Consider the following 19631-nt stretch of genomic DNA (forward strand, 5'->3'; position numbering starts at 1 on the left):
AAAGAGCCAATCCAACCAAGACCTCAACGGTGGAACAGGCGGAGGACGATGGCTGATCTTAGTGGAGCGTCACAACGGCTGGGAAGGCGGATGAAGGCTGCAGCAGAAAAGGGTCTCCGGTCGTCTTGGACTCCATGCTACTGGATCCTGACCCAGATCTGTCAAGGACCGTGGGGTGGCAGTGTGTGTGCACCAGTCTCCTCACGTTAAACAAAGTCACGCACAGGCATCCTGCCAAAAGAGGACTGTCACACTCGTTTCGAGTGACCACCGATAATGATGTGGAATCTCTAAACCAAAGAGGCGAAAGACTATCGTTTTGAAAGCACCTACAAGAACAAACACTTTATACGTGATGAACTATTTTTATTCAGAGGGTATTTTATTCAGAGGCCATGATCACATTGAATGGTGGTGCTGGCTCGAAGGGCCGAATGGCCTACTCCTGCATCTATTGTCTATTCCGTATCTGGAGTGAGCTGCCAGAGGAAGTGACAGACGCGAACACAACTATGCTTGCAAAGGATGTTTGGCCAGATAATATGATAGGAAGTGAGCTACAAGCCAAATGCAGGCACATGGGATGGTTGGCAGGAGAAGGGTGGGCCGAAGGTCCTGTTTCCAGGCTGTATGACTGATGGGATTCTTGAGCAAAGTGCTCGAGGAGCTCAGTGGATCAGGCAACATCTGATGACATTTCAGGTCGGGACCCTACCTCAGGGAACATAATTGTTATTTAATTCCCCTTAAAGTGTAGATATTCATCATCACTCCTGGAATTCACCATTGAGTACACACACTTTAAAGGTATGAAGATAATGACAAATAATAATGAGAGGGGTGTAAAGCTTGAGATTCCTGCTGCTGAATAGATTAAAATTACTCTGTAGGAATAAAAAGAGGGACAAGGAGACATTTTATCATACAAAATTATGATTTTTTTCCTGATTTGTCATTAGCCCAGGTAATGGCGCCGTTCACATGCTACTCGTGCAGCAGGACATCAATATTTCTGCAAGTAATGAGCCATCGTTTACAGATATGTATAATGAATATGACTTCTGGTCGCTTATATTACCAGGAACTGCAAATTGAACTTCATTTTAAGAATCAATTAGGTTGCAATTTCTTCTTTCAGGTGTGGTAGAGTCTATATGAATAATGAAAAGTATCTCTCACTAGTTCAATAGGAACCATTCAGCTCCTCGCCAGCTCTGCCTTCTCCAGAGTTCCATCTCTGGAGACAAGAGCTGTAGGTTCAACTCACCCTTCAGCTGTACAGATTTATGCCCCTGTCCCACTTAGGAAACCTGACCGGAAACCTCTGGAGACTTTGCGCCCCCCCCAAGGTTTCCGTGCGGTTCCCGGAGGTTGCAGGTGGTTGCCGGAGGTTGCAGGTAGTGGAAGCAGGTAGGGAGACTGACAAAAACCTCCGGGAACCTCCGGGAACCGCACGGAAACCTTGGGTGGGGCGCAAAGTCTCCAGAGGTTTCCGTTCAGGTTTCCTAAGTGGGACAGGGGCATTATAGTCACAGAGATATAGCACGGAAACAGGCCCCTCACCCCAACTTGTCCATGCCCATCAACATGCCCCAACTACCTGCCTGCATTTGGCCCATATCCATCTCCGTGTACCACTGCTATACACATGTACAGTATCTGAGACGCTAGCTAGGTGCTGAGTGATACTTGTACTGAACTGTGTACAAAAATGAATTTCACTGATCCTCAGTACATAGTCACAGAATAATACAGCGTGGAAACAGGCCCTTCATTCTAAGTTGTTCATGCCGACCAACTTGCCCCATCTACACTAGTCCCACATGCCCGCATGTGGCCCATATCCCTCGAACCCTTTCCTATCCATGTACCTGTCCACATGGCTTTTAAATGTTGTTACAGTCCCAGCCTCAACTACGTCCTCTGACAGCTCGTTCCATACACCCACCGCTCTCTGCTTGAAATCTTTGTCCCTAAGGTTCCTATTAAATCTTTCCCCTCAAACCTAAAACCTCTAGTTCTTGATTCCCGACACTGGGAGAATAACTGGGCTGTGTCGACTCTGGGAGAATAACTCTGGAATGTCTCCACTCTGGGAGAATAACTCTGGAATATCTCCACTCTGGGAGAATAACTGGGCTGATCTGGTTTCCCCACTGAAGGATGGATGCCATTAAGCAATGAGATTCGCAAAAAAGATTTGTGAGGATGTTGCTAGGACTCAAGGGTTTGGTAAGCAGAAGCTGGATATAATTATCGTGCAAACCATTATAGTTTGTTTTGTACAGGTCACCCCTATCCCAGAACAGATCCCAGTGGTCTATAAATCTAAATCCTTGCTCCCTGCACCGGCCCCTCAGCTACACATTCATAGAAACATAGAAACATAGAAATTAGGTGCAGGAGTAGGCCATTCGGCCCTTCGAGCCTGCACCGCCATTCAATATGATCATGGCTGATCATCCAACTCAGTATCCCGTACCTGCCTTCTCTCCATACCCCCTGATCCCCTTAGCCACAAGGGCCACATCTAACCCTCTTAAATATAGCCAATGAAGTGGCCTCAACTACCCTCTGTGGCAGAGAGTTCCAGAGATTCACCACTCTCTGCGTGAAAAAAGTTCTTCTCACCTCGGTTTTAAAGGATTTCCCCCTTATCCTTAAGCTGTGACCCCTTGTCCTGGACTTCCCTAACATCGGGAAACAATCTTCCTGCATCTAGCCTGTCCAACCCCTTAAGAATTTTGTAAGTTTCTATAAGATCCCCTCTCAATCTTCTAAATTCTAGAGAGTATAAACCAAGTCTATCCAGTCTTTCTTCATAAGACAGTCCTGACATCCCAGGAATCAGTCTGGTGAACCGTCTCTGCACTCCCTCTATGGCAATAATGTCCTTCCTCAGATTTGGAGACCAAAACTGCACGCAATACTCCAGGTGTGGTCTCACCAAGACCCTGTACAACTGCAGTAGAACCTCTCTGCTCCTATACTCAAATCCTTTTGCAATGAAAGCTAACATACCATTCGCTTTCTTTACTGCCTGCTGCACCTGCATGCCTACCTTCAATGACTGGTGTACCATGACACCCAGGTCTCGCTGCATCTCCCCCTTTCCCAATCGGCCACCATTTAGATAATAGTCTGCTTTCCTGTTTTTGCCACCAAAATGGATAACCTCACATTTATCCACATTATACTGCATCTGCCAAACATTTGCCCACTCACCCAGCCTATCCAAGTCACCCTGCAGTCTCCTAGCATCCTCCTCACAGCTAACACTGCCCCCCAGCTTAGTGTCATCCGCAAACTTGGAGATATTGCCTTCAATTCCCTCATCCAGATCATTAATATATATTGTAAATAGCTGGGGTCCCCAGTACTGAGCCTTGGGGTACCCCACTAGTCACTGCCTGCCATTGTGAAAAGGACCCGTTTACTCCTACTCTTTGCTTCCTGTTTGCCAGCCAGTTCTCTATCCACATCAATACTGAACCCCCAATGCCTTGTGCTTTAAGTTTGTATACTAATTGTTTATGTGGGACCTTGTCGAAAGCCTTCTGGAAGTCCAGATACACCACATCCACTGGTTCTCCCCTATCCACGCTACTAGTTACATCCTCGAAAAATTCTATAAGATTCGTCAGACATGATTTACCTTTCGTAAATCCATGCTGACTTTGTCCAATGATTTCACCACTTTCCAAATGTGCTGCTATCCCATCTTTAATAACTGACTCTAGCAGTTTCCCCACTACCGATGTTAGACTAACTGGTCTGTAATTCCCCATTTTCTCTCTCCCTCCCTTCTTAAAAAGTGGGGTTTACGTTTGCTACCCGCCAATCTTCAGGAACTACTCCAGAATCTAAATAGTTTTCAAAGATTATTACCAATGCATCCACTATTTCTGGAGCTACTTCCTTAAGTACTCTGGGATGCAGCCTATCTGGCCCTGGGGATTTATCGGCCTTTAATCCATTCAATTTACCCAACACCACTTCCCGGCTAACCTGGATTTCACTCAATTCCTCCAACTCCTTTGACCCGCGGTCCCCTGCTATTTCCGGAAAATTATTTATGTCTTCCTTAGTGAAGACGGAACCAAAGTAGTTATTCAATTGGTCCGCCATATCCTTGTTCCCCATGATCAACTCCCCTGTTTCTGACTGCAAGGGACCTACATTTGTTTTAACTAATCTCTTTCTTTTCACATATCTATAAAAACTTTTGCAGTCAGTTTTTATGTTCCCTGCCAGTTTTCTTTCATAATCTATTTTTCCTTTCCTAATTAAGCCCTTTGTCCTCCTCTGCTGGTCTTTGAATTTCTCCCAGTCCTCCGGTATGCTGCTTTTTCTGGCTAATTTGTACGCATCATCCTTCGCTTTGATACTATCCCTGATTTCCCTTGTTATCCATGGATGTACTACCTTCCCTGATTTATTCTTTTGCCAAACTGGGATGAACAATTTTTGTAGTTCATCCATGCAGTCTTTAAATGTCTTCCATTGCATATCCACCGTCAACCCTTTTAGAATTAATTGCCAGTCAATCTTGGCCAATTCACGTCTCATACCCTCAAAGTTACCTTTCTTTAAGTTCAGAACCATTGTTTCTGAATTAACAATGTCACTCTCCATCCTAATGAAGAACTCAACCATATTATGGTCACTCTTGCCCAAGGGGGCACGTACAACAAGATTGCTAACTAACCCTTCCTCATTACTCAATACCCAGTCTAAAATAGCCTGCTCTCTTGTTGGTTCCTCTACATGTTGATTTAGATAACTATCCCGCATACATTCCAAGAAATCCTCTTCCTCAGCACCCCTGCCAATTTGATTCACCCAATCTATATGTAGATTGAAGTCACCCATTATAACCGTTTTGCCTTTGTCGCACGCATTTCTAATTTCCTGTTTGATACCATCTCCAACTTCACTACTACTGTTAGGTGGCCTGTACACAACACCCACCAGCGTTTTCTGCCCCTTAGTGTTGTGCAGCTCTACCCATACCGATTCCACATCCTCCAAACTAATGTCCTTCCTTTCCATTGCATTAATCCCCTCTCTAATCAGTAACGCTACCCCATCTCCTTTTCCTTTCTGTCTATCCCTCCTGAATATTGAATATCCCTGGATGTTCAGCTCCCAGCCTTGGTCACCCTGGAGCCATGTCTCCGTGATCCCAACTATATCATAGTCATTAATAGCTATCTGCACATTCAACTCATCCACCTTATTACAAATGCTCCTTGCATTGAGACACAAAGCCTTCAGGCTTGTTTTTACAACACTCTTACCCCTTACACAATTATGTTGAAAAGTGGCCCTTTTTGATTTTTGCCTTGGTTTTGTCTGCCTGCCACTTTTACTTTTCACCTTGCTACCTATTTCTTCTACCCTCATTTTACACCCTTCGGTCTCTACGCTCACACATTTAAGAAACCCTTTCCCTTTAACTCCATCCTCCACTGTCCCATTCAACACCCCACCCCCCTTATTCAGTTTAAAGCCACCCGTGTAGCAGTGGCAAACCTGCCTGCCACAATGCTGGTCCCACACCTGTTAAGATGCAATCCGTCCCTTTTGTACAGTTCCCCCTTACCCCAAAACAGATCCCAGTGATCTAAGAATCTAAATCCCTGCCCCGTGCACCAGATCCTCAGCCACACGTTCAGGTCCCGTATCTCCCTGTTCCTGCTCTCGCCAGCACGGGGAACTGGAAGCAAACCGGAGATAACAACCCTGGAGGTCCTGCATTTCAACATTTTTCCGAGCTCTCTAAAGTCACGTTGCAGAATATTCATCCCCTTCTTTCCGACATCGTTTGTGCCGACATGCACTACCACTTCCGGATGTTCACCTTCGCCCTTGAGGATTTTCTGCACGCTGTCCGTGACATCCTGGATCCTGGCACCGGGAAGGCAGCACACCATCCTCGCATCCCGTCTGTTGCCGCAGAAACCCCTGTCCGTACCTCTTACGATGGAGTCTCCCACTACAATGGCCTTGCCTGCCTTAGGCCTTTTTGGTTTTGGCTCAACAGCCCTATTCGCATCACAGGCCAGTCCGCCGCTCACGTCTTCTGTCCCAACAGCTTCTAAGCGGATGAACCTGTTTACAAGAGGTACATCACCCGGGGACGTTGGCATTCCATGCTTCCCTCCCTTTCTCTCAGACCCCCTATCTCCCTGTTCCTGTCCTCACTAGCACGTGGTACAGAGATAACCACCCTAGAAGCTCTCTCTCTCTCTCTCTCTCTCCTCTCTCTCTCTCTCTCTCTCTCTCTCTCTCTCCTCTCTCTCTCTCTCTCTCTCCCCTCTCTCAGACTCTCTCTCTCCCTCTCTCTCTCTCTCTCTCTCTCTCTCTCTCTCTCTCTCTCTCTCTCTCTCTCTCTCTCTCTCTCTCTCTCTCTCTCTCTCTCTCTCTCTCTCTCTCTCTCTCTCTCTCTCTCTCTCTCTCTCTCTCTCTCTCTCTCCCTCTCTCTCTCTCTCTCTCTCTCTCTCTCTCTCTCTCTCTCTCTCTCTCTCTCTCTCTCTCTCTCTCTCTCCCTCTCTCTCTCTCTCTCTCTCTCTCTCTCTCTCTCTCTCTCTCTCTCTCTCTCTCTCTCTCTCTCTCTCTCTCTCTCTCTCTCTCTTCTCTCTCTCTCTCCCTATTTCTCCCCTCTCTCTCTCTCTCACTCCCTCTCTCTCCTCCCTCTCTCTCTCTCTCTCTCTCTCTCTCTCTTCTCTCTCTCTCTCCTCCCTCTCTCTCTCTCTCTCCTCTCTCTCTCTCTCTCTCTCTCTCTCCCCTCCTCTCGGATTTTCAGAATTCGGCTCGTAACATCCTGAGCCCTGGCATCAGGGGGGCAACAGACGCATCTCATCTGCTGCCACAGAATCTCCCGTCCGCTCCTCAGACAATGGAGTCACCCACCACTAGGGCTCTGCCTGACGTCGATCTCGCCGGTCGAGTCCCATCTCCAGGATTGGAGCCACCGACGTGTCCTCCGCTCGGACTGGAAGCATGGTCTCCCCGGACAGTTCCCAAGAGGACGTACCTGTTTTCATTAGGCACAGCCACCTTGGTCTTCTGCACGCCACGATTCCCACCCTTTCTCTCCGTCACACACCTTGGTTCTTCCCGTAACCTCGGCGTGACTACCTCACTGTAGGCCCTGTCCAGGAAACTCTAGTTTTCCCGGATGGCCCTGAGGTCATCCAGCTGCTTCTCCAGTGCCCCAACACGGTCCTTTAGGAGCTGAAGCTGGACGCACTTGCCACAGTTGTAGCAGCCAGAGGCTCCATCTGTGTCCCTGGCCTCCCACATTCTGAAACCCTCACACTGTCTCATCTGCCCCAACGTGTTCACCGCGTTCCGTCCTCTCGAGCTTGATGCGTAGCCTTCTCTCCTCAGCCTCCTTGCTGAAGACTCTCGAACCAAAGACTCACAAGGCCACTCCCTCACAAGGCTGCTCCCTAAGAGCTGTCTTGCTTATATTGACTGATAAATTGCCAATTTACAAACCAAATTCCTCAGTGTTAAACTGTTTTCCCCCTCTGACTCACTTCTAACTCTCCTCCCATTCGGGCTAGAGCCAATCAGTGCTTTTTCCTGCTTCTCTTTGTTGCTGTTTCTTCAAAATCCACGGGGGTTAAGTCTGCCTGTGCTTTGCCTCTCCTTTTCAACATGACATGAACATGAATTAAAATGAAAAGAAACAGAATGAAAGAGCTGCTGACATGGCAGCCTGTGGTTCATGTTCATATGGTTGCTGCACCAGTTGGCCCTGACAACCAATCACACACGCTGCAGTTTATTTCAACATTCAGCAGCAGAAAATCTATCTTCTTAGAATCACGTGGAGAGCTATGTTCGGTTTTGGTCACTGTTGTGTTGCGGCTGTCCAAATAACTGAAGCCTTACACCATGATAATGGTCCAAAGACTTTAGTAACGACACAGCATGCTGGCATGTTTCTCTAATAATGCCGGAACCAGGCAGCGAGGGTTACTGTAAAGCGAGTGGGTGTAACTACAAAAGCATGACTCATAACATGAGTGTCACTGATCTACAGTCACCCTGCTATCACAAGTCATTAAACTGGAAAGAGTGCAGACAAAATGTCTAGGAAGGAACTGCAGATGCTCGCTTACACCGAAGATAGACACAAAATGTTGGAGCAATGCAGCAGGCCAACAGCATCGCTGGAGAGAGGGAATGGGTGACTTTCCGGGTTGAGACCTTTCTTCAGATTGAGAGTCAGGGGAGAGGGAGCGTAGAGATGATTTACGAGGATGTTGCCAGGACTCAAGGACCTGAGCTACAGGGAGAGGTTGGGCATAGAATAGAATAGAATAGAATGCCATTTATTGTCATTCAAACGAACAAGGTTCAAATGAAATTTTGTTCCTGCAGTCATAACAGCAAAAACCAAAACACACAATTCATACAATTCCACACTAACATCCATCACAGTGAATCTCCAAACACCTCCTCACTGTGATGGAAGGCAAAGGTCTTATCTCTTCCCTGTTCTCTGTTCTTTATTCTTCTTCTCCCGCAGTCAAGCAGTCAAACTGCTGCATCGAGTTGATCGAGGCTCTTTATGTTAAAGCCCCCGGTGGGCGATGGTCAGTCCCGTGGCCGTTTTAGCCGCGCCGGGTGATGTAAGGCTCTGCCCCGGGTTGATTTAAACCCCTCGATTCAGGCGGGCGAAGTTGCCGTTGCGGGAGCTCCGAAAAGCGGTCTCCCATCAGGGACCTGCGAGCTCCCGATGTTCCTGTCCACCGGGCCTGCAGCTGAAGCTCCGAAGTCGGGTCGCAGCCGCGCGCCACCACAGCTCGCCACGCGCCACCTCCATGCTCCAAAGTTGGCCAGCTCCGCGATGGTGAGTCCGCAGGCTCTGCGACTGGAGCCCCCAGGTCGATTCCGGTTGGAGGCCGCCAGCTCCATGATGTTAGGCCTCAACGACAACGGAGACTCGACAGGGAAAAGGTCGCGTCCCCGTTCAGGGAAGAGATTAAAAAGACCCCCCCCCCACACATATACACAGCTAACAATAAAGTAAACTAAAACCAAAAACATACACCTAACATGACAAAAAGAAAGAAAAGACAGACGGACTGCAGTCGAGCCGCTGCCACAAGGCACCGCCACACCGAATGCTAGGACTTTACTCCTAGGAGCGCAGGACGATGAAGGGTGATCTTATAGAGATGTATTTAATCATGAGGGGAATTGATTGAGTAGATGCACAGACTCTTTTACCCAGGGTAGGGGAATTAAGAACCAGGGGACATAGGTTTAAAGTGAGAGGGGAAAGGTTTAATAGGAACTTGAGGGGCAACACATTCACTGTGAGCGTGGTGGGTGTATGGAACGAGCTGCCGGAGGAAGTGGTTGAGGCAGGGACTCTAACTATGTTTAAAACACATTTGAACAGGTACATGGGTAGGAAAGGTTGTGGCAAACATGGGTAAATGGGATTATTATATATAAATATTTAATAACAGCCAGTGAAGAAGTATTATAAACTTTAGCACATTCCTGTACAGCATTGATTTCCTGTAAATGATTTGGTGCTGCATTAAAAATGCATCAGCTTCATAAAGCAGTAATTGTACATTCCATATGTCCATCTGAGACTCTCTTACTGCTGAATCAGCCCCCACCACCATGATACCCAGCCCCCTCCACCACCATAATCCACATGAATGAGTTAGGTGAGGTGCCTGTTTCTGTGATGTTTGACACTATGTAACTAGGAAACACTTTCAAATAAGGTGAGTGATGAGAGTCTTCTTTTATTAAAGGGCTGGTGTCGACATAATCATTGTCCCACCCCGGTCATTCCTCCTGTCCGGCAGAAGGTACAGAAGCTTGAAAGCGCGCACCACCAGACTGAGGAACAGCTTCTTCCCCTGTTATCAGGCTTCTGAACAGTCCTTCCATAAGCTAGGGTACTCACCGCTTCAATCAATCAATCAACCTTTATTGTCATCTTGCAAAGTAACAATTGTACAGTGCAAAATGAGAAGACGTTTCCCAGGGAATACCGGAGCATCGCACATGAAACTTAAACATTTCACACATAATAAAAACAATAAAAGCAATCCAGTCCCTGATGAAACAGTACAAATAGTTAAAAAGTGCAGGTAAAAACAGCAACATTAAAATACAGTAGAAACAATCATTAAAATGTCCAGGGCAGCTGATGTTGGGCAGCTGATTTGAGTGGCCAGTGCCAGAGTTATTAAAATGTCAGTGCAAAGCAGCAGAATCAGGTGGAGTGACTGTTTAGCAGCCTCACAGCCTGTGGCAGGAAGCTGTTTAGCAGTCTGGTAGTCCGGGCTTTCTGCTACGGTATCTCTTGCCTGATGGCAGGAGTTCCAGATGTGTGTGGAGGGGGTGCAGTTTGTCCTTAGCTATTCTCAGAGCTTTTTTCAGACAGCGGCTCTGGAACAGTTCTTGTACCGAGGGTAGGGAGACGCCAATGATCCTCTCTGCTCCCCTCACTACCCTCTGCAGAGCCTTCCTGTCTGAGCAGTTACAGTTGGAGTACCAAGTGTTCATGCAGTACATGAGTACAGACTCCACCGTGCCCCTGTAGAAAGTCCTGAGGTTGTTGGTAGTGAGTGAGGCCTGTTTGAGTTTCCTCAGGTAGTGCAGTCGCTGATGGGCCCGTTTGACAATTGCAGTGTTGTTCCTGGACCAGGTGAGACTGTCTGTAATCTGCACTCCGAGGAACTTTATGCTCTCCACTCTCTCCACCGTGATGCCACTGATGTTGAGGGGTGTGTGTTTTGGCTGCGACCTCCTGAAGTCGACAATCCCATTCAACTCTATCCCATTGCGGACATTGGACTTTGTCTCTGGAATGGATGCTCTACAAAGTGAGAACTATATTCTGCACTCTGTATCTTCCTCTTTGCTCTACCTATTGTACTGGAGTTTGACTCGATTGTATTACAGTATGTACAGTATTATCTAATCTGATTGGATAGCATGCACAACAAAGCTTTTCCCTGTACCTCGATACACGTGACAACCAAAAACCTTGTTCATGCACTTTTTTAATGATGGTAATTCTGTAAAGTTTATATTACTTAAAAGTAGTACATAATTATGCCTAAGACATTTCACAGGCGTAGAGTAAGTCATTACTCAACCAGGTTTATGGAGCCTGTTAAGCCTTTCAATAGTGCTTTATTGTCATGTGTCCCAAAACTGAACATTCTAAATCACCATTCCTCCCACTATCCCATCCCCTTCTCACTTCCCCCCTGTCCCCTTCTACCTGTACCCCTTTCTCTGGCTTCACATTTCACTCATAGTCATAGGATGATACAGTGTGGAAACAGGCCCTTCGGCCCACCTTGCCTATATGGCCAACATGTCCCATCTGCACTAGTCCCACCTGCCTGCGCTTGGTCCATATCCCTCCAAACCTGCTATGAGAATACAGGGCCTCTTTTCCAGGGATACGTCCATGCCCAGGTCCGGTTAGAAAGGGAATATGCCCTGTCCACGGGCACCCTGAGGGAGTTCCGGGACCACTGGGCTCTGCAGGGTGTTCAATGCATCCTCAATAAGGGTTGTATCATAATTGTATAATAGTTTATTATGAATATATGTTTGTATTGTATTATGGTGGTGGGTTCTGGCTTGTTTTATTGTAGTGTAAATATTATTTTTTAATAATTGAATACATTTTTTGATAAAAAAAAAAAAAAAAAAAAGACTTGGACAGGTTGGGTGAATGGGCAGATGTATGGCAGATGAAGTTTAATGCGGATAAATGTGAGGTTATCCACTGGTATCAAAAATAGAAAGGCAGATTACTATTTAAATGGTGTCAAGTTGGGAAAAGGGGAAGTACAACGGGGTCTGGGGGGTCCTTGTTCATCAGTCTATGAAAGTAAGCATGCAGGTACATTGGGGGCACTGTTGTAATTTCTACACGTTGAAGCCAAAATGTATAAAAATAGTTTTTATTAAAATCTGACAATGTACACATGTGAATTTTTCTATTACAAATCTCAAATTGTGGAGTACAGAGGCAAATAAATAAGTGATGGGTCTTTGTCCCAAACATTATGGAGGGCAGTGTATTCTCCTTTCATGTGTGTGTGTGTGAGCATGTGTATGTGTGTGCACGTGTGAATGTGTGTGTGAGCATGTGTGAGTGTGTATGTGTGTGTGTGTGTGCATGTGTGAGTGCGTGTGTGAGTGTGCATGTGTGTGAGTGAGTGTATGTGTGCAAGTGAGAATGTGTGAGTGTGCGTGAGTGTGTGTGCATGTGTGCGTGGGCATGTGTGAGTGTGTGTGCATGTGTGTGCATGTGCAAGTGTGCGAGTGCGTGCATGTGTGAGTGTGTGTGTGTGTGAGTGTGCACATGTGAGAGTGCATGTGTGAGAGTGCATGTGTGAGTGTGCATGTGTGTGAGTGTGAGTGTGTGAATGAGTGTGTGAGTGTGCGTGAGCGTGTTTTTTTTTGGTGGCGCGACTCACCCGTTGCAGCGGCCCCTACAGCCTGTCTAGTTAAATGTAGTTGTTTGTGTTTTTTAATCGTGTTTTAACTGTGTATATGTGGGGGGGCGGGGCAGGGGAGGGGGAAACCGTTTAAAATCTCTTCCTTGTCCGGGAGACCCGACCTTTTCCCTGTCGGGTCTCCGTTGTCGTTGGGGCCTAGCACTGTGGAGCGGCCTCCAACCTGAACGACCCGGGGGCTCGGGAGACTGACTCACCATCGTGGGGCTGGCCGGCCTCAGAGCGTGGGGAGCGGTGATGACTCGCTGCTGCGACTCGACTCCTGGGGCTCGGAGGCTCCAGCAACGCAGCCGCAGGTCCGGTGGACCGGGACATCGGGAGCTCGCGGGTCCGGGTGGAGAGACTGCTTCCCGGAGCTCCCGCAACGTGACTTCTCCAGCCCGTGTCGCGGGGTTGGAACGACCCTGAGCGGGGACCGTACATCACCTGGCGCGGCTTCATGGCCGTGGGACATAACAGCCCCCGCCGGGGGCTCCAACATTGTGACTTTTAGATCGGGAGCAGGGCTGTAAATCGCCCGGCACGGCCTAAAATGGCCGTGGGAATTATCATCGCCCGCCTGGGGCTTGGACATTGGGAGAGAAATGGAGTACAGGGGAGAGAAAATACTTTGCCGATGTTTGTGTGAATTAAATTGTGTGTATGTCTGTAGGAAATTGTCTTTGTTTGTATGGCTGTGGAAACGGCCTTTCGTTTGAGCCTCACTGAGGCTCAAATGACAATAAATTGTATGTATTGTATTGTATTGTGTGTGCATGAATGGGTGTGTGCGCGTGTGTGTGAGTGTGCGCGTGAGTGAGTGTGTGTGCATGAGTGTGTGAGTGTGTATGCGTGAGTGTGTGTGCATGAGTGAGTGTGTGTGTGAGAGTGTGTGTGAGAGTGGGTGCGTGTGAGTGTGAGTGTGAGTGAGTGAATGTGCGAGTGAGTGCGTGTGAGTGTGTGTGCTTGAGTGTGAATGTGCATGTGTGTGTGTGTGAGTGAGTGCGTGCGCGTGCATGTATATCTAAGTTATTTACATCAGAAGGACATAAGTGATAGGAGCAGAATTTAGGCCATTCGGCCCATCAAGTCTACTCCACCATTCAATCATGGCTGAAAAATCTCTCCCATTTTTCTCCACACAGCATCTCCAGAGATGCTGCCTCACCCGTTGAGTTACTCCAGCATTTTGTGTCTATCTTCAGTGTAAACCAGTATCTGCAGTTCCTTCCTGCACATATAATCAACAAGATCCAGGACATGACACTTTCACGCTGACCTGCAGACCAAAGCTAAACTCAACACGTACAATGGTTCCAATGGTCAATGAGTGATGAGCCAAACATACCTCTGGTCAACAGGTTGAAACAAACAGGAAACTACGTGCCAGTAAATCAACTTGCTTGTTCAACAGCCCAGTGTCAGGAGAATGGACTCACCAGCCGTTTGATGACCCTCAGTAGAAGTTTCTGCTGCTTTGGGTGTCTGCTGCTTCTCAGTGCTTCAGCAAGTGAGGCCACATTTTGTGAGGTTAGGCTCTGGTGATGTTCACCTCCGTACAGCTGCACCATGAGAGACAGGGGCAGCAGGGCACACTCACTCACGTCTACATCCTCACTGCAGATCTGAACATTGACACCACTGATTATAACATATATCATGGTTCCCTCATCCCGTCCCAGCCAACCACCCCGGCCCCATGTAGCTGTTGTAACAACGCACACACACTGCATCTTCACACTTTTCTTTCAAGGATTTATTGCAGATCTATGGTTCCCGCTTCAAAACTGCTCTCGAGATCTTTCCCAGTTGCACCTCCTCTCTAAATCTACAGGAAAACCAAATCAACTTTCTCTTTAGTGCCCCTGTCATTCTTAAAATGTATCTTCAACTTAAACAATGGGAATATTAGAGTCATACCGTCATAGAGTCGACCACAGAAGAGCACGACTTGCCCATGCTGACCAAGGTGCCCCATCTACACTAGTCCCACCTGCCCGCATTTGACCCATTTTCCTCGAAACCTTTCCTATCTATGAACCTGTCCAAGTATCGTAGCTGCCTCGACTACCTCCACTGGAGCTCGTTTCATACATCCACCCCCCTCAGTGTGGAAAGGTTGCCCCTCAGGTTCCCACTGTCTGCACTCTTCCATACAAGCTTTAACGGAGGACATTCTAGCCGCCACACAGCCTGACATTGAACCAGTGCCTTGTGCATCACTGGGACATGGTGGAGGGAAGCTTCCAATATCTGAAGAGTAATGCTTGACTGTGTGTCACCACCTTCAGGATACAAGGGGAGTAAAGAAGGGAATCTGGGAGGAAGGTTGCCTATTGATATTTCTATTAACCACATAGTTACCACAAGAGAAAGCAGTAACTCTGCAGAAGGACTTGGGCAGGTTGGGAGAGTGGGCAGAGAGGAGATACATGGAATATAGTGCAGCAAAGTGTGGAGTCATGTATTTTGGTACACTGTAGTAGGAATAAAGTCGTAGACTATTTTCCAAATGGGGAGAGAATCCAGAATTCAGAGTTGCAAAGGTGCTGGTGCAGAATTCCCCCAAAATTTAATTTGCAAGTTGAATCAGTAGTAAGGAAGGTGAATGCAATGCTAGGATTTATTTAGAGAGCACTAGAATACAAAAACAAAGATGGTCAGGCCGCATTTGGAGTATTGTGAGCAATTTTGGGCCCCATATCTGAGGAAGGATGTGCTGGTGTTGGAGAGGGTCCCGAGGAGATTTACAAGAATTATCGCAGGAATAATTAAGTTAACTTATGATGAGCGTTTGTCGGCACTGGGCCTGTACTCACTGGAGTTTAGAAGGATGAGGTAGATCTCATTGAAACTTACCGAATAGTAAAGGTTTTGGATAGAGTGGATGTGGTCAGAATGTTTCCACTTGTGGGAGAGTCTAGGACCAGAGGGCACAGCCTCAGAATTAAAGGACGTATCTTTAGAAAAGAGATGAGGAGGAATTTCTTTAGTCAGAGGGTGGTGAATCTGTGGAATTGATTGCCACAGAAGGCTACCATGTACCGTTCTGCTACAATGTACCCTTTTGCTACCATGTACCAGGACATCTTCAGCCCCACCCTCTCCACTACGCACAGGGTGTCCAAAGATGAGGATGGTGGGTATGAAGTGCAGCCAGAAGGCAAGGAGCAGCCCCTTTAGGTATTGGAACAGTGGCTGCAGCCTCACACACCCCATATACACGTGGTACACAGACTCTTCCAGCCCGCAACAGTTTTTTTTTTTTTTTAAATCAAAAAATTTATTCAATTATTAAAAAATAATATTTACACTACAATAAAACAAGCCAGAACCCACCACCATAAATACAATACAAACATATATCCATAATAAACTATTATACAATTATGATACAATCCTTATTGAATATACATTCAACACCCTGCGGAGCCCAGCGGTCCCGGAACTCCCTCAGGGTGCCCACAGACAGGGCGTATTCCCTTTCTAATCCCACCCGGGCACGGACATAACCCCGGAAAAGGGGCAGGCAGCTGGCCCGGGTAGAGCCCTCCGCCGTCTGGCGCCGTGACTCGCGGATGGCCAGCTTGGCCAGGCCCAGGAGCAACCCAACCAGGACATCTTCAGCCCTACCCTCTCCCCTACGCACAGGGTGTCCAAAGATGAGGATGGTTGGTGAAAAGTGCAGCCAGAAGGCAAGGAGCAGCCCCTTTAGGTACTGGAACAGTGGCTGCAGCCACACGCACCCCATATACACGTGGTACACAGACTCTTCCAGCCCGCAACAGTGGCAGGCGGCTGGCGAGTCTGCGAACCGCGAGAGCAACAGGTTGCAGTGAACACCTCGATGCAATACCCTCCACCCCAGGTCCCCAATGTAGAGGGGGAGAATCCCTGCGTAGAGGGACCCGCACCATGGCCCCCCTCACCACCGGAAGGCAACACTGACCGCCACTTGGTGTCTGGACAGTGGACCAGGGCGAGGAAGTGCAGGGTGTGGAGGTGGAGCCCGTACAGGACACGCCTCCCTGTGTCTCGGAGGGAGATGACTGGTGTCGAGGAAAGACGGCTCAAATTGTGTGGGACCGGCTCCCGGGAACGATTACGGCGCCTGGGTCCGATGAATACTTCCGACTGAGCTGGGGTTTGCCCAACCACAACTACTCCACACGTTTGAGTCCCCCCGACACCCGGTGGGGCGGGACAAGGACCGGCTGCTCTCATGCCCGGGCCGTCACCCTCCGCCGGCGGAGGAGGGGCCCAGTCGACAGCAACCAGGTTCCAGACTCTCAACAAGTCCCTGTAGAATCCGGGCATCCCCATCAGGACCGCACGGCTGACGCCCACCATCGGGATCTGCGTACCCGTTGCAAACAGTGCGTCACCAGCACGTGTCACCTGGGAGGATGTCCTGAGTACAGGTATCTCTGCAAGGTCCTGAGGCGGAGAGCCGCCAACTTGGTGCGAATGCACACCAGCGACTGACCGCCCTCCTCGATCGGGAGACTCTGGACTGCTGCAGAGACCCAGTGCTTTCCGTTGCCCCAGAAGAAGTCCACCAACTTCTTCTGGATGATCCCAGCAAAGGTGGCGGATGGGACCAATGTGGTCAATCTGTACCAGAGCATGGAGGCCACCAGTTGGTTAATGACCAACACCTTGCCCCGGTAGAAAAGCACTTTGTGGAGACCCGCCCAGCGCCCCAGCCGGACGACGACTTTCATCTCCAGCTCCTGCTAGTTCGCCAGCCTGGTCTCCGCAACGGGACTCAGGTAGACTCCCAGATAGAGGAGGTGCATGGTACTCCACGTGAAAGACCTCTCTTAAGCTCTGTTGGAATGCCTCAGGCATTGAGAACAAATATAACAACTTTGCTCCTTCTACCTGTGGGCATGTTCACTACATGTACATAGAGGCCCATTTCTCCCCAGCATTCCTTCCACCCAGAAACAAACTGAATTCTTACCAGTTGAATGAGCAGGCTAATTAAGTCGGTCAGTGGTTTATTGATAAGCAGAAGGTCTTCAGCAGCCTGGGTGTTCCCTCCTGTGCCAGACTTTTGTGCCTTGGTGAGGAAACAAATTAAAAGAAATCTCAGTCACAGCACAGTACAAATGTGTCACAGCAGGTAGTGAAGTATGTCAGTGGGATATTGTGAGAGTCACACTCTGTACCTTCTGGATGGTCAAAACCTTCCAACCATCATTAGCTAGCTGTTCATTTATGGTAATTTACCCATATTTGGCAGAAACATGATAATATTGTGGCAGTATAAGGTCACACACAGAGACACTGGTTGATAAGCAGAGGAGGATTTGGGTCCAGTGCAGTCCAGTCCACTTGTTTAACATGAAATAAAGCAATGCTCATATATCGATGGTGGGAACGAGATCCTGCATTCTGTGTCTTCCCCTTTGCTCTACCTATTGTACTTGAGTTTGACGATCATATTCACGTATATGATCAGTGTGGGTAGTATACAAACTAAACTTTTCACGATACCTCAGTAAATATAACAATAATAAACCAAAATATAACCTAAACCTAAATCTAAATATTTTGTTTTAGAACAAAGGAAATTAAAAGCAATTGAGAAATACATTTTGGCAATAGATAGAAAGCTTTCAAATATGTTCATACAATTGACTCTGCGTTATTTAAGAGGGAGTTAGATGTGGCCCTTGTGGCTAAAGGGATCAGGGGGTATGGAGCGAAAGCAGGTACAGGAGACTGAGTTGGATGATCAGCCATGATCATATTGAATGGCGGTGCAGGCTCAAAGGGCCGAATGGCCTACTCCTGCACCTATTTTCTATGTTTCTATACGCTTGCTTTTCAAGACCAAATGGCACCAGGGATATCTTGATTGGGTTCAAACGTTGAGGTTGTAAAAAGTTGTAGCTTGCTGCCCACCCCTCACCTCGTCCCCATTTCCTGTGATTCTCCCCATTTCCCTTGGAACTCAGTCTCACCTTAATCTGTTTAATTAGACAATGCCTGAGCTGTATCCCAAATTCATGCAGTCTGAAGAAGGGTCTCGACCAGAAACGTTACCTATCCATGTTCTCCAAACGTTACCTATCCATGTTCTCCCGCTGAGTTACTCCAGCACTCTGTGAAACGTGTGAAGATGTCACCCAGCATCCATGTTCTCCACAGATGCTGCCTGACCCGCTGAGTTACTCCAGCACTCTGTGAAACGTCACCTATCCATGTTCTCCACAGATGCTGCCTGACCCACTGAGTTACTCCAGCACTCTGTGAAACGTCACCTATCCATGTTCTCCACAGATGCTGCCTGACCTGCTGAGTTACTCCAGCACTCTGTGAAACGTTACCTATCCATGTTCTCCACAGATGCTGCCTGACCCGCTGAGTTACTCCAGCACTCTGTGAAACGTTACCTATCCATGTTCTCCACAGATGCTGCCTGACCTGCTGAGTTACTCCAGCACTTTGGATAAGAAAGAACTGCAGATGCTGGTAAAATCGAAGGGAGAAAAAAATGCTGGAGAATCTCAGCAGGTGAGGCAGCATCTATGGAGAGAAGGACTGGGTGACGTTTCAGACGAAGAAAGGTCTCGAACCGAAATGTCACCTAATCCTTCTCTCTATAGATGCTGCCTCACCCACTGAGTTACTCCATCACTTTCTATCGTTCCTTTGTAAAACAACACTCGCTGTTCCTTGTTTCCTCAATTTCATCTCACTGCCTTGTTTTCATTTCAGCTCACATTATAACAAAAATATCTCAATCCCGCTGGAAATTTCCTACCACCCTTCACTAGCTTCAAGAGAAGAAGATTCCAAGTATTCTATTCATCTTTGTAAGGAAAGGTTCACAAGCATGCGGGTCAGTTTGTGATTTAGGTGAATGCCGTTCCTGCACTGATATCATAGGACAGTGCAGCACAGGAACAGGCTCTTCAGCCCACATTGTCTGGGCCATTGGATTCTGCATCCCATCAAACTCCCTGAAGCTTCACGCCTTCCACAAGCACAAATTAACGACAATGAGCACCACACAAAAAACGCACCAGGACCACTATCCCAATGGCCAAAGCCGTGAGACCACAAGGCCACAACAAGGAGCAGGAGAAGGCCCTTCAGCCCTTCAAGCCT

General features: G+C 47.8%; 1 protein-coding gene across 2 annotated transcripts in view; it reads right to left on the bottom strand.

Moving 5' to 3' along the window:
• The window catches only part of ulk4 (unc-51 like kinase 4), a 315218-nt gene that overhangs the window by 21759 nt on the left and 273828 nt on the right, over window positions 1-19631 (bottom strand). For both annotated transcript variants that reach the window (XM_055653277.1, XM_055653269.1), the window contains exons 34-35: window positions 17476-17574; window positions 13949-14134 (exon numbers count right to left, since the gene is read on the bottom strand). In XM_055653277.1, the coding sequence (XP_055509252.1) occupies window positions 13949-14134; window positions 17476-17574 (285 nt within the window). The remainder of the gene's footprint in view (window positions 1-13948; window positions 14135-17475; window positions 17575-19631) is intronic.

This window comes from Leucoraja erinacea, chromosome 2 (assembly GCF_028641065.1).
Source record: "Leucoraja erinacea ecotype New England chromosome 2, Leri_hhj_1, whole genome shotgun sequence".
Taxonomy (NCBI): domain Eukaryota; kingdom Metazoa; phylum Chordata; class Chondrichthyes; order Rajiformes; family Rajidae; genus Leucoraja; species Leucoraja erinaceus.